Here is a 15,557-nt window from a genome sequence, read left to right on the forward strand (position 1 = left end):
AGCTTGTGTCAAAGGAGGTTGGTGGCACCTTAATTTGGGAGGACGGGCTCATGGTAATGGCTGGAGTGGATTCAGTGGAATGGTATCAAATACATCAACACATGGTTTCCAGGTGTTTGATACCATTCCATTTGCTCTGTTCCAGACATTATTATGAGCTGTCCTCCCCTCTGCAGCCTTCACTGGTGTGTGTGTGTGTGTAGTCATGGCGACTCACAGTTCAATCCCCTACTTCTCTCTCGGTGTGAGTCACGTTTTGTCACCAAAGCCCCATATATTACCCACCACTGCGACCTGTACGCTCTCGTTGACTGGCCCTCGCTTCATACTCGTCGCCAAACCCACTGGCTCCAGGTCATCTACAAGACCCTGCTAGGTAAAGTCCCCCCTTGTCTCAGCTCGCTGGTCACCATAGCAGCACCCACCAGTAGCACGCGCTCCAGCAGGTATATCTCACTGGTCACCCCCAAAGCCAATTCCTCCTTCGGCCGCCTCTCCTTCCAGTTCTCTGCTGCCAATGACTGGAACGAACTACAAAAATCTCTGAAACTGGAAACACGTATCTCCCTCACTAGCTTTAAGCACCAGCTGTCAGAGCAGCTCACAGATCACTGCACCTGTACATAGCCCATCTATAATTTAGCCCAAACAACTACCTCTTCCCCCTACCGTATTTATTTATTTTGCTCCTTTGCACCCGATTATTTCTACTTTGCACTTTCTTCCACTGCAAATCTACCATGTTTTACTTGCTATATTGTATGTACTTCGCCACCATGGCCTTTTTTTGCCTTTACCTCCCTTATCTCACCTCATTTGCTCACATTGTACATAGACTTATTTTTCTACTGTATTATTGACTGTATGTTTGTTTTACTCCATGTGTAACTTTGTGTTGTTGTATGTGTCAAACTGCTTTGCTTTATCTTGGCCAGGTCGCAATTGTATATGAGAACTTGTTCTCAACTAGCCTACCTGGTTAAATAAAGGTGAAATAAAAATAAAAATGTTCTCAAGCGCGTGTTTCCGTGCGCGTGAGTGCCCGGCGCGGGAAAGAAGGTCGGCACTAACTGAATTAGCCACTTCTGTCCTGGCAATCGGCCTGGCTGGCTGGCTGGCTGACTCACTGGCTGGCTGATGAAGGACTGTAGATAATCATTACGCCGCACCGCACCAACACAGAGACAGAGAGCGAGAGAAAGAAAGGGGAAGAGAGAGAGCGGAGATGGGCAGAATTGATTAGTAGGGCTTTGATTCACAGCAACACCCACCCCCAGAGACAGGCTTGTGGGATGAGAAATGATACGAGGGGGAGGGATGGAGTGTGTCAGGGGCAAGAGGGAGGGGGAAGGTGGGAGGGTTGGAGTGTGTGTCAGGGGCAAGAGGGAGAGGGGAGGGGGGAGAGATGGAGTGTGTCAGGGGCAAGAGGGAGAGGGAAGGTGGGAGGGTTGGAGTGTGTCAGGGGCAAGAGGGAGGGGAAAGAGGGGGTGGGAGGGTTGGAGTGTGTGTCAGGGGCAAGAGGGAGGGGGGGGTGGGAGGGTTGGAGTGTGTGTCAGGGGCAAGAGGGAGGGGAGGAGGGGTGAATCTAATAAAGATGCTGACAACTCTGTATAACCCAACTGAGACATCCCTCCAGTGTTGTGGAGGCTCTGAGTCAGCTGGCCAGCTTTGATTGGACAGAAATGCAGTGCTCAGTAGCTGCAGCCCATCAGCAGTCCTTTCTGTTCAGAGAGCCAGTGGTTTGAATGCCAGGTCTGCAGTGGCAGGAATGGACTGTGTTAGCCCACATAGCTAGCAGAAACCTCAAAGACCTTGTTTATTTCGTTTCAGGACTAGGGTGGTATGTCCCCAGACTGTCAGATACACACAGGGCCAGTGATTGCTCTCTTGTAGCACGGAGCCTCAAGGGCGGTGGAGTTATCGCTGCCATCGCTCATCTTCTGGAGCCAAGCAGACCAGCGTGGTGTCCCCTGGAGAGATAGGAGGCCCAATCACACTGTACTGCACAGTCCTCTGGCCTTCACAACTCTGTTAATACACACACACACACACACACACACACACACACACACACACACACACACACACACACACACACACACACACACACACACACACACACACACCAATACCCTCAGCCTCTCAGGAAGAACACAGCTAATAGTCCTCTCATTATGGCGTCAATACAAATCAATGCTGTCTGCACTGGGAAACATGAACATTCATAGACATGATTGAGCTGCTGGCCGAGGTGTGTGTGATGTGACTGAGTGTATTTGTGCGCACGGTGTGTGTGTGTGTGTGTGAGGGGGGGCTCTCAAGGGGACACTGGAGAGGATCCCCACCCACCCAGTCTAGCCCCAGAGGTAAAGGGTTAATTAAAAGCTAATTAGGTAGAAAATAAAGGCCAGCATCTCCATTTCCGCTGTGCCGAACACAATTTTCCAATTGGATAGAGACTTGCACTATCTGCGTCCAATGGGAGAGACACATTACCAATTATGAGGCTTGATAAACACCAATACACTCCCCCACTTCACCCTACTCCCTTCTTTTAATATTCATATTCTCCTCGCTCTCTCGTTTCCTGCACTCCCCACACAGCTCTCGAACTCGCCAGCTCTTTTAAAAATCATGCAAATTAGCCACATTCAAAGGGAAAATGCATCGTAACCATGAACAACTTATGCATATTTCAGAGAGCAGGAAATCGTGCCTGAGAAGAGAGGGGGGGGAATGGAGAGAGAGAGGGAAAGGGGGAGAGAGAGAGAGAGAGAGGGAGGGAAAGGGGAGAGAAAGAGAGAGAAAGAGAGAGAGGGAGAGAGAGAGAAAGAGATAATATCAGCTTAATGTCATATCTTACATCCACTGCTTACTGCTCCACTTTCCTTAATGAAGGCAGACACAGACATATTGCTAATGTGCTGAAATGGGAAAGGGCCTATAATGATTTCTAATTCAAGAGGAAGTTAGGAACGTGCCAAAAAGCAGTATAGTTAATTACAGACTGGCAGTCTGTCGTTCTATGACTGAGTTTAATCACACTCTTATTTGTCATGGCCAATTTAGCATCCTGGTGTCAACTCAGGCATTTAAAGGTACAGTACAAGTCATGCTAGCTACAAATCATGAGCTTTATCAGCTTCCCTTTACACAGTTTCACTATAGACTTCCATACTCCTGCAACATTGTCTTTTTCTCTCATGTGGGTGTTAAGACTACAGTGATGCATCTCACCACAATCCTATAACTATATCCAAGGGACATTACGTCTTAATGGTATAGTTCACCCAGATTACTAAATGACACATTGGTTTCCTTACTCTATAAGCAGTCTACGGAAAAGGTATGACAGCAATTCATGCTTTGGTTTTATTTCCCTGGCACTGCTTCTAAATGTTAATGTTTTAGCATTTGTGGCATAAATCGCATTCAAGTCATGGTACCGATATTAGTATTTTGTTGCACATGGAAACAGTGCCAGGGAAGCTAAACCAAAGCATGGATAGCTGTCTGCTGCATACAAGGAAACCAATATGTAATTTTGCAATTTGGGTGAATTATCCTTTTACATCCCTTCAGATGTTTGCTCACAAAGACAACGTCAGTTGATACAGTTCGGAACGTGAGCCAAACTTACCTGAGGATGCAGCTCAATGCTAGCATTGTATTCATCATGTACTGTAGCGCTGCTCTCCTGAACAGATCCTTCTGTATAGAAACCCACTGTATGTATGTTTAAGACAAAGACCTTGATCTAAAGACTTCTCAGCTGGTAAAGCATGGCGATTGCAACACCAGGATAGTGGGTTTGATTCCCGGGACCACCCGTACTTAAAATGAATGCACGCATGACTGTAAATTGCTTTGGATGAAAGCGCCTGCTAAATGACATAGGTTATTATTATATTAACAGTGAACATTTAATCCTTTCTGTTGCTACTTAACACAGTTGGCCACTACTGCATTATCTGTGGTCACGTCTGAGACAATCAAACAAACAGGTTGAACTGTGGTTCACTGGGGTGATATGATCAAACAAGACTCGGGGGAAATGGGGTGACAGTGTTGTATGTGGAAAAAATAACTGAAAATATAGTCAGAAATGTTGTGATTGACTACAATAGATGGCAAAGTACTGCCTAGTTTCTATTTCTCCACAGCAACAGACTCATCCCTGGTGACTGGCAGAGATGCTTTGCCAGCACAATGCCACCTCATATAAGATTATCAGGTGTGACATCTCTCCCTTCGAGGGCGAAGGTCACCTACTGTACCTGTCTGACTATATATACAGAATAATCTGTGCTGTCAGAGATGGTAAAGGGGTTTGGCTGTTGTCAAGGCAACCTTTGAAATGAGAGAGTAAGTGGATAGGTGTTGGAACACCTTTCCATCTCAAAGAAATGTGTCTATTTCAGAATTACTGCATCCACTGGAGTTGAGAGGTAGATGATGCAATTAACTCTAGGAGTTATGAAATTGCCGTCTTGTGACTTTGGTTTAGAATGCTAACCATAATTCGTACCATAACTTTAAGCACAGGACACACAGCAATCCAAAAGCCTAGTGAATCAAAAGAATCCCCTAATAAATGACTATACTGAAGGCCTATTGACCGTAACAGAGCTGTATTAGACCTAAACAGTGTAGAACTCCAATTTGTGTTCATTTATTTTATTTGTTAATTTCTTTTATTTTTTACGATTGACGTGGGTGGAGATGAGAGGCTGGTGAGATATCTGGGAGCTGGCTGTGAATGGCAGCGGGTCTAGCAGACAGTCAAGTAGAAAGGTTGTGTCACAGCCTCAACTACAGCCTGGTCCAAATCTGGCCAGTGACTTTAATCTCATGTCCAGAAATACAGTACTGAACTGGCCAAATAGTCGTCCCAGCACCACACCAGAACACAGGCCATATGTGGTTGGCAACTCTTTAGATAAGCCCAACAGGGAAAGGGGTTCAAGGACGATCAAGTATCTGAAGGATTTGTATCTTGTATCTCAGAGGTCGACTATCTAATAGTTTTATCCCGGATACATGGAATCCCACAACCTAGAAGAATCTTGGAATCAACAGTACTGCATAAGAGGTATTTCTAGCCAAATGGAAATGGACCCGTTTGAGTTCCTGTGAATGTTTGATTACTTTATGCCTGACCTTTGTGTGACCTCAGATGACCTTATTAACAAATTCCTATTTGCCCAGAATATACAGTCGGTATAGAAAGTCACCACCCCCTTTCAAAATGTTCACCCTTTGCTGCCTTACATGCTGACCACATCGCAAAATAAATGTACACATACATGTTATTCAATCATTGCACTGACACTGTTCACGTGCGCCAACAAGCATCTGCTTGCAAGTCAGTTCTATTTGTGACAGTAAACACGGTGCAAGTCCTGCCTCTCCCATCTCCTCATTGGTTTAAAGAAGCATTACCCACAATGCCATCTCCTCATTGGTTATACCCACGTGGGTCATTGAAAGATGAACTGAGGTCAGTCGGTCGTGGCAATACACCTTATTATGAAAGTTAGATGCCAATCGCCGTATAAAGTCCAAAGAAGAAAAAGCCTGGAAGGAGGAGATGACTAGAAACAATTCGGTTGACCGTTTTATGTGTGAATTAATTGTAGGAGTAGAGGACCTTGTACATGTCAGGTAAAATAACAACCCAATGTTTATATCCCAAGACAAATTAGCTATCAACAGCAAGCTAGCTAAGTAGGCCAAATTAGCTAGCAACTGCAAGCTAGGTAGCTAAATTGCCATAAATGTTTAATGCTCTTCGACCTGTCCCCAAATTAAGATAATAATTGGTTCTGAGTGTTTTGATATTTCAACCTGCGTGTTGTGATCGCGTTTGGTGTGGGGGACAAACTCAATTTTTGCACGATGGCACACGCACGCGTCCGTTTTGGGCATGTTGTTACAGCCTGAAATGAAAACACATAAAATGACTTTTTCAGCTATATTTACACACAGTAACCCAGAATATCCAAGTACATTTTTTTTTATAAATAATTCTTACAAAAAATGTATTCAAATTAAAACTGCAAAATACCCTATTTGGATAAGTGAACACCCCCTAGTTAACACTTGGTTGAACCACCTTTTGCTTGAATTACAGTCATGAGTCTTTTTGAATACGTCTCTACTAACTTTGCACATCTAGACTGTGCAATATTTGCCCATTCCCCTGCAGAATTAGTGAAGCTCAGTCAAATTGCATGGTGACCGCTTATGGACTGCACTCTTCCAAGTCATTCCACAGATTCTCAATGGGATTTAAATCAGGGCTCTGACTAGGCACTTAAGGACATTCACCTTCTTGTCTTTCAGCCACTGTACGGTTGCTTTGGCAGTGTGCTTTGGGTCATTGTCATGTTGAAAAGTGAACCATCATCCCATTTTCAACTTCCTGGCAGAGGGCAGCCGGTTCTCCTCAAGAATCTGTCGGTATTTTGCACTGTCCATTTTCCCTACTATCCTGACCCTGCTGAAGAGAAACACCTCCACAATAGGATGCTGCCACCACTGTGTTTTAAGGTAGACATGGTGTTCTTTATTGTAGGCATGGTGTTCTTTGGGTGGAAAGATGTATTGGGTTTTCTCCAGACATATCGTTTTGCATTCAGACCAAAAAGTTCAATTTTAGTGTCATCTGACCACAGCATCTTTTGCCACTTGGTCTCGGAATCTACAATGTGCTTTTTGGCAAAGCTCAAACGAGACTTTATGTGTTTTTTTTTCCTTCTTGCCACCCTCCCATAGAGGCCAGATTTGTGGAGCACTTGTGATAGTGGGCACATGCACACATTGACCAGTCTTTGCCATAAAGGCATGAAACTCCTTCAAAGTCGCCAATGGCTTCTTGGTAGCCTCTCTGATCAGTCTCCTCCTTGCCCAGGCATCCAGTTTGGAGGGACGGCCTGCTCTATGCGGGGTCTGGGTGGTACCATATGCCTTAACCACTTGTTAATAATGGTCTTGTGCTCCGAGGGACAAAGCCTTTGAAATCTTTTTATATCCATCCCGACTTTATCTCGTAGATCTTTTGACAGTACCTTTCCTACCATAGTGGATTCTTTGCTTTGAATTGCACTATTAAGCAGTGGAGTCCTCTATGAACAACTGCTTTTATTCTGAACTAATCAAAGTCCTAAAATGGATCACAGATGGAAAACAATTAGCTTGACTTGTGATCTGGAAGGTGGTTGGTTATACCTCAGCAAGTTTAATTCTAAGGGGGGTGTTCACTTATCCAAATAGGGTATTTTACTGTTTTACTTTGAGTTTTGAAGACAAAAATTCACTTGGATATTGTGGGTTATGGTGTGTAAATAAAGCTGAAAAAAGTCTAAATGTATGTGTTTTCATTTCAGGCTGTAAGGCAACAAAAGGTGAACATTTTGAAAGGGGGTGGTGACTTCCTATACCCACTGTAGGCATCAGTTCAGACTAATCACAATCTTACAGTTTAATCAATCAAGTCACAAAACTATTATGCCGAAGTTGTGTACCTCTCAATAAACCAGTGACTGTGTCAAATAAACTGATCACAACATAACGAGAAGATGTTTAATCGCTGAGGCGTCGTTTCTATAGAAAAATAAAATGGTGCTTAAATAAGGTTTACAGTTGGTGTTAATCTCTTGGAATCTCTCAAATTCTAAATAATTATCATTTGATTCCAGTTCATAGATTATCAAGCATATGATTTAGTTAATGGCAATGACTCATTGCTACCATATGAAATCACTGTCAGTAGGCATTATGCAATGTGGCCCAATCAACAACAAAATCTTAACGTGGATAGACCATCCATACAACAAGCCATTAATACACAAGACTTAGTGCAAACAATCATTCAAACAGTTGATGGAAAATGTTTAACAATGCATATGAAACGTCTAGTAGGTTACATTCCCACTGTGGGAATAAATACAAACGATACCACTAGGACACCCCCCCCCCCCCCCCCATCCCCCATCCCATTCCACTGTTCACCAATGACTTTTGATGTTATCGTCCGACACACTCAACTTTATAGTAGTCACAGTCCACAGCCCCTTATTCCAATCTCCTGATTGTACCTGTTCGTGAGGGTGTTTGCTTTCCGGGTAAGCTTGGACAGAACAGTGTGCAGTCCGGTCAAATGATAATGAAATTGTTTCTCCAAGTCATCATCATCGGATTCTATTCTGGATATGTCCAACGCGGTCACCCCCATTTTTTCTTTCCGCCTGTCGTCGGCTTGTAGGACCCCCCATTCGATGTCATTCCTGATCGATTTTAACAGCACATAGTAATTGTACATGTCCCCGTCCTGGAAATAGGTGGCTGACCCATTGCTGGCGGTCCTAATCGGTGATATCGTTTTCACCTCTTCTTCCTCGTCTAGAGGCACGTCTCTTAGCAGACTAGGAACCATCACCGTCTGATCCATGTTATTTACGGCACCAATAAAGCGGTTCATTGCATTGAACAATGAATTCTTTTGATTGTACGAATCCGAAATTTGCATCATTTTTGCGAGAAATCTGACCGCGTGCAGACAATCTAGTTACCTCACGTCACCGATGATAATGCAGTTTTACTCAGTCTGAAATCAACCTTAGCAAGCTAACTAGCTAATGCTCTTTATCGGATTACAATTACAAATTTAGCTGCTGCAAAAGCTTACTCAGTCCGAGGAAACGTCCAGACGTCTCAAACGTCTTGCCTGCCTTGTGAGAACTGTACTACCTAACGTTACTCACTAATTGACTAACAAGTGGCTTTTTTCTAAGGGCGTTCCCGGATCTGTCTCAGTCGAATGTTTTCCCCCTCAGGCCAAAGTAACAGGATGAACGACCTGAAATAAGAGACACCATACGGTTAGTTACTTCAGGTAACGTTATTTCAGTATCATTAGTTGCATAGTAGGCCTAGCAAAAATGAAGAAATCCTTACACTAGCCAATAGATGCTTCCGTTCTCAACTAACTGAATGAACAGTTAACATTAGCTAGCTAGCCATATTTGGAGAATAAATTGAGCTCAAGCAGTACAAACTCACCGTGATGTTATTGTCCCTGGTATTTTCCCGAATAACCACTTAACTTGTTAAACTTCTGTGGAAGGCATAAAGTCTTAATTTGACAGCTTGTTGTGAGCGATAACAGTTTACTAGTTGAATAAATCCTCAGCACCAGCAGGAGGACGGTGATGTGAAGGAGTGGCGTACTTGCATCAGCCCACAAACCGTAACTCCGTTTTCAGCCAATCAGATTTTAGCCGGTTTCTCACCAACCCGGCTGATTTTCTGCCAAGTCAGATCCCGGTTAGAACATGTTTACTTCCTCCAAAAAACAAAAACACTTATCTTTACCTTCCTTCCATACTTCCTCTTTTGGAGAGATTATGAAGAAAATAACATAATGTCACTTCAATACTGATGACTCAAATGTGTACTGTGAAAAACTTGCTTTCACAGTTTTAGTAAAACCAGCGCTCGTGTACATTTGAATATGAGCGTCTCAAATGACATCCTTTCAAAGAAATACGGAGGCGAGGAAGGAATCATAATTATGCAATTTGAGTGGTGAAATAGAGCAGGCTCGTCTGAGGAAACTAGCGACGTGTTGAAGCAGGAGTTTAATTCAGGCTGGGGTTGCGTCATTCCTGCCCACAAAAACACTTTAAGTAGTAGATGTACTAGTGACAATTTTAACAATGTATACACTATCAACAAAGTAGTTCGTTTTTTATGCTGTGTCAACATAGTATAGTTTCTGATGCTCTAACAGATTCATGATCACGAATACGGATGTCCATTGTGAATACGTTACATTATAACAAACGGTAAGGATTTCATTGGATGTTGTTCTTGTTCGTAATTGTTTTTTTATTTTATTTTTTACAGTTAAGCCCATAAAGATCCTATGAAATTATTCTAATTGCTAATTCTATGGTCAAGCCTGCCTCACGAACACCCTTTCTAGACGGGATCGCGAATACGTTTTTCATAGATGTGATAGTGACACCGTGGGGTAAAAAATATTATTGCTACCTGTAAATTATATTGGATCTATCAGGGGCAGAATTAATTAATGATGATTAACTACCCACCTTATTATCAACAACAAAAAATACTCGGTTCTAGAAACAAAAGAGAGAGTAAATATCTCACAACAGAAGCTCACAACTGAAACGATGTAATGAACATTTTATTAATAGATTCAAGATCACAATTGTTCACAATATCAACATACATTTGTTGGCATGCTAGCTGGTGATGCATTTTAAAACGCTTTCTTTTTTTTATACAAAGTCTTATTTCATCTGTCCAATTTTGGATTGAGAGATTAATTGATCATGTACATTGGTTTTATACTGATCCACTGAAAACACAGAGCAACTTCAGAATGCGTCAAAACCCCAAAACAAAAAAACTAAAATAATCCTAGTAATTACAGAAATAGAATCTTGGAACCAGCTTGCTGTACTCACATGACAGTTGAATTAAACCAGTAACAGTGTCAGTGACCTCGGTGGTCTGCCCCACTCCATTCTACCCCCAGGCCCCCACTAAAGCTTAGTATTCCTACAGTCATTACCACCTAAGAGGTTGCTGTCATATTACTGATTCTCCATTTAAGTAATACACAAAAGTGGCAAATCTTCAGAAAGTGGTATTTCATTTGATTGTTCCAAGCCAGAGCAATGACAGACCGAATCGAGCTCGAACACCTCAAGTCCTACCACTGAGAATGACTCTCTCTATCTCTCTCGCTCTCTCTTTCTTTCACTGGACACAGACATCAATTCATCGTCTATTCCACATCATTTCATTGAAATGATGTGGAAACAACGTTGATTCAACCAGTGTGTGCCCAGTGGGCTCTCTCTCTGTCTACCAATCCCATATAGTGAGAAGCAAACAGCAACAACAAAAGACCAGAAGTAGAATAGTCTTCTCTCATCATCAGAAAGCAGTGCTGACTCAGTGAAACTCTAGTTTGTGCAGCGATCCCACTCTATTTTACTATCCTTGTCCATTCTCCAGCACATCCAGTTCTCTCTCTCTCGTCAGGGGGAAGGGAGTTGGAACCGAATGTACTGGGGTGTGGCGGTGGAGAGAGAGAGAGAGAACTGGATGTGCTGGAGAACGGACAAGGATAGTAAAATAGAGTGGGATCTCAAGCAGAAGGTGAACGTGTAAAAACATTTGAACACCAAAACTGGGGTTTAAACCAGAAAAATGGCTATCTCTCAGACTACTGTTATAGAAACACGCATGACTAGTTAAGACTTTTAAAATGAAATAAAATATTACAACAACAAAACAACATTATGACTAACTAACTGATGACAGAAGGCACAGGGGAGGGAGTGGCAGAGATCACCAAGTACAGGACTCAACTGAATACAGAGGATCTAAACGCATCATAAATACACATCCACAGAGAGCAACTTGTACAAGGTCATTTAGAGTGATAATCATTAGAAGCAGGATGTAGGTTTACTGTTGTCCATGTAGCAGCAAAAAGCAGATGCTGTGTGCGTGTGTGTGAGAGAGAGTGTGTGTGTGTCAGTTAGAGAAACTCAGTCCCTTCTGAGTGGGCTCAAGTTTCTTTCAAAGACCTCATATTGGAAATTCTGATGGCATCTCTCAAATTATTTCCAGGAAATTTAGACTGGGGAAGATAGCCGTCGAACGAGGAGCTATGTTGCATCAAGGCAATTTCTTAGGAATATTGTCAACTTGTGTAAGTGAAGATTGGTACTATTTCAATTAGGCATGGCATGCCTGGATCGGAGCATATGGCTGAGGCAGGTGCTAATCGACAACCATTCATAGTCTTGAAAGGTAACATTTTTAATCATGGCATGATGGCATATTAAGGAATGTGTTCAAAGAGATGAAAGAGAGCGATAAAGTAAGAAAGATAAGGAGTGGAAAAGTAAGAATGGAGTGTGCCAGCGTTTGGGTGTGTTCCTCCCCAGTTTCCAAGGTGACGTGTACTTTCTCCTCCTCCTGGTCTCCCTGAAAGGAAACAAGAACAAAGGTGCCGACAATCACAGAGAGACTCAACATGATTGTGTGTGAACGTGTGTGTCTGCGCATGTGTGTCTACATTCCCTGAAAACACCATCACCACCCCCCATAATCAGTGACGACGAGGGGATCCTCTCTTTTGGAACTTGTCACCTGAAGCTTTTGGAAGACAGATCTCCCTGAGAAGTCTCTGCAGGGCCGCCACACAGCCAGAGGGATAGCCATTTGTCTGCTGTAATGAGCGGAGCCTTTGGACTGTGACGTGTGTAAGAAGCCTAAATGCCACTCTCTCTCTCTGCACCTGTGGAACGCAGTCTGTCTGTTAACCCTCCCGTGCCAGGCTTCAGGTCTATTTAGAGCCCTGAGGCTTCTGAAGTGACGAAACAGCCAACCAGTGTCTGGTGGATAGGAGCCAGTAACAGTTTCTGCAAGCTTCGAATTGACAATGACGCTCTGGTGAAGCTCGGCCATGCTAACCGCTAGCAGGCTAAACCCTATGAGGCTAAACCCTATGAGGTTAAGCCAGTGTGTCATAGGGGGGAGAAGTGGGGGATTCTAACTCTTTAAGGCATAATCACGCCACACAGCCCTGCCAACACGGTATAAATCAGAGTGTTTAATTGCGAGCCAAACAGCTTTAGTTATAATCCACAGCAGCACAGTCAGGGACGGCCAATTAGAGGGGCCTGCTGGGAAGGTGTGAGCTAGCGATAACCACCTTGCATAGTGAGATCACGTTTGTGTGTGTGTGTGTGTTTGACTGCGACTTGCAGGGGGCTGTAGGGGTTCCAGCCATGGAGGTCTGTGACACAACCCCTTATTACACTGCTTAGTCACAGAGACAAATAGCACTACACAAGTGTGTGTGTGTGTGTGTGTAGCACTCTGGTACCCTGCAGATAATGACCCATTTTGTATTCTACATGAGTCAAATGAAATGGAGTCCATTGCCCATGTTATGAATGGCTGCTGATCATACAAGGATTTATACATTGCTAGACATGACCGCCTTGTTGACCTGATAGTGTCATGTCCTGACCATAGAAAGCTGTTATTTTCTATGGTAGAGTAGGTCAGGGCGTGACAGGGGTTTTTCTAGTTTAGATTTTCTATGTTGTCATGTTCTAGTTTTTGTATTTCTATGTTAGGTTTTGTTTGGGATGATCTCCAATTAGAGGCAGCTGGTCATCGTTGTCTCTAATTGGAGATCATACTTAAGTAGGTGTTTTTCCCACCTGGGTTTGTGGGAGATTGTTTTTCAGTACGTGTATGTTAACTCTTCGTCACGGTTTGTTGTTTTTGTTTATTCAGTTTATTTTGTATGTATTGCATAGTTTCACAGTTCAATAAAATATGTGGAACGATAATCACGCTGCACTTTGGTCCGCTTCATCCTACGACAACCGTGATAAATAGCCAGCAAGGTGGGACAAGTGGTCTCACCAACAGCACGCATGCATAAACATTCTTGTGTGAGGGAAGCTCGTTTGATATTGATAACGGTGGGTTTTCCTGTGTGCCAGATGTTGTTGTTGTGCGGGGAGGCCAGGGGGAGGTGTTCGTTTTGGAAGTGGGCTGCTCATTGGACGGCTACATGGAGCAGGCCTTTGCTGAGAAGCTGCTTAAATACCAGCCCCTCGTGGCATGCTGGGACAGCCTGGGGTGGAGGTGCAAGCTGGTGGCAGCCTAGCTGTTTGGAGAAGGATGTGCTTTCTGTACCCTTGAGTGCCATGCATACATGGACCTTTGAACTGTTTGGATCCTTTTTTTGTAAATTTGATTGGTGGATTCAAATAAAGTATTTGTGTGTGTGTCAGACTCACCTGCACCTCACTGCTACACCATCTCATATTGGTTGGCAGTGATAAGCCGCGACAGACAGCATGCCAACAGCATACCAATTGACTGGAGAGAAAGAGAGAGAGAGTGAAAAAAGAGAGAGAAAGAGAGAGTGGGAGAAAGAGAGAGAGAGTGAGAGAGGAGAGAGTGGGAGAGAGAGAGAAAAAGAGAGGGAGAGAAAGAAAGCGAGAGAGAGGGGTGGTGATGAAAATGAGTCAGTTCCAACAGAACACAATAAATCATCTCTCTTAGAGGTCCTCAGTCTTCCCTCCATCCTCCCCCTCTTCCCTCCACCTTTCCCCTCTTCCCTCCATCCTCCCCCTCTTCCCTCCACCTTTCCCCTCTTCCCTCCATCCTCCCCCTCTTCCCTCCACCCTCCCCCTCTTCCCTCCATCCTCCCCCTCTTCCCTCCACCCTCCCCCTCTTCCCTCCCCCTCTTCCCTCCATCCTCCCCCTCTTCCCTCCACCTTTCCCCTCTTCCCTCCATCCTCCCCCTCTTCCCTCCACCCTCCCCCTCTTCCCTCCATCCTCCCCCTCTTCCCTCCACCCTCTCCCTCTTCCATCCATCCTCCCCCTCTTCCCTCCACCCTCTTCCCTCCATCCTCCCCCTCTTCCCTCCACCTTTCCCCTCTTCCCTCCATCCTCCCCCTCTTCCCTCCACCCTCCCCCTCTTCCCTCCATCCTCCCCCTCTTCCCTCCACCCTCTTCCATCCATCCTCATTGCCGGGGGATGGAGGGCCAAGGAGGGATCAGGGAAGGAGGAGAGGAGGGATCAGGGAAGGAAGAGAGAAGGGATAGGGATAAGATGCATTAAAGGGGTGGCTGCTCCTCTAAGAGGTGTCATTGATCTCTCTCTGCCACCCCTCCTTCTCCCCTCGCCGCTTCCCTCCATAACGTTTACGGTGCAATTAATGGGCTCGGGACTGCAGAAGAGCAGGCCGTCGCAGGTCACAGCATCCACGGAGACACACACACACTCTCACTCTCTCTACCTACCTCCCCCAGGCCCATTAAGGGTAATGGAGGGGGTCGCTGTGACGACGAGCGGCGCTGTGGGGCTAATCGAGCATGTCAGCCCGAGCAGGAAGTAACGACCACACTCGCGCAGAGTAGAGAGAGAGAAAGAGAGAGAGAGAGGAGAAAGGAGGAGAGAGCGAAGGAGGGAGAGAGAGGAGAAATGGAGAGAGAAGAGGAATGGAGAGAGGGAGCTGGAGAAGGAAGGAGGTAGGGGAGAGCGAGAGTGTGTGTGTCTGTATGCGTATGTGGAAAAGCGAGAGGGATGGAGAGCGTGTGTGTGTGCTCTTGTACTCTGGTCTGCATAATAGTTCCCGAGGCGCGCCTGAATGGTATGTGTGTGATGGAACAGACTCTGAGTGGCGGACTAGCTGATTGGGTCTGAAGGAGCAGCGGTGAACATCGCCCCAGCCGTGTGTAATCATTAATAACCTGCACTGGGCGCACGCTCACACACACACACACACACACACACACAGAAGGAGAGTGGAAGAACAACTGGCCCATACTGTTACTTACTTGTGAGACAGCTATTCCAAATGTCACTCCAGCAATGATCCCCATGTTAGTCTCAATGAAGTCAGTCACCAGCTCATAACAGCCCTGTAGAAGACAAGACAAGTGAGTGTGTTTGTCAGTGTGTACGGTGTGTGTCTGTC

The 15,557-nt window shown here is 44.7% G+C and overlaps 2 protein-coding genes across 2 annotated transcripts in view; both read right to left on the reverse strand.

The window, feature by feature from the left end:
• Positions 1 to 7,570: 7,570 nt before the first annotated feature.
• On the reverse strand, positions 7,571 to 9,301 carry LOC106592668 (mid1-interacting protein 1-B). Its single transcript, XM_014184007.3, has 2 exons — positions 9,064 to 9,301; positions 7,571 to 8,860 (listed from the first exon to the last, which is right to left on the reverse strand). The coding sequence occupies exon 2, from the start codon at positions 8,531 to 8,533 to the stop codon at positions 8,060 to 8,062; it is 474 nt and encodes a 157-aa protein (XP_014039482.1). The 5' UTR covers positions 8,534 to 8,860; positions 9,064 to 9,301; the 3' UTR covers positions 7,571 to 8,059.
• An 894-nt stretch (positions 9,302 to 10,195) lies between these two features.
• Positions 10,196 to 15,557, reverse strand: part of LOC106574647 (tetraspanin-7) — a 30,022-nt gene continuing 24,660 nt past the window's right edge. Inside the window, exons 6-8 of the mRNA XM_014150640.3 lie at positions 15,418 to 15,501; positions 13,869 to 13,950; positions 10,196 to 12,033 (exon numbers count right to left, since the gene is read on the reverse strand). Coding sequence (XP_014006115.1) covers positions 13,882 to 13,950; positions 15,418 to 15,501 — 153 coding nt within the window. The 3' untranslated portion in view covers positions 10,196 to 12,033; positions 13,869 to 13,881. The remainder of the gene's footprint in view (positions 12,034 to 13,868; positions 13,951 to 15,417; positions 15,502 to 15,557) is intronic.

Source organism: Salmo salar, chromosome 16 (assembly GCF_965601325.2).
Source record: "Salmo salar chromosome 16, fSalSal1, whole genome shotgun sequence".
Taxonomy (NCBI): domain Eukaryota; kingdom Metazoa; phylum Chordata; class Actinopteri; order Salmoniformes; family Salmonidae; genus Salmo; species Salmo salar.

What these genes read in the sequence shown, in the direction of transcription:
- LOC106592668 (XM_014184007.3), bottom strand. Translation starts at nt 8,533, where the DNA reads ATGATGCAAATTTCGGATTCGTACAATCAAAAGAATTCATTGTTCAAT.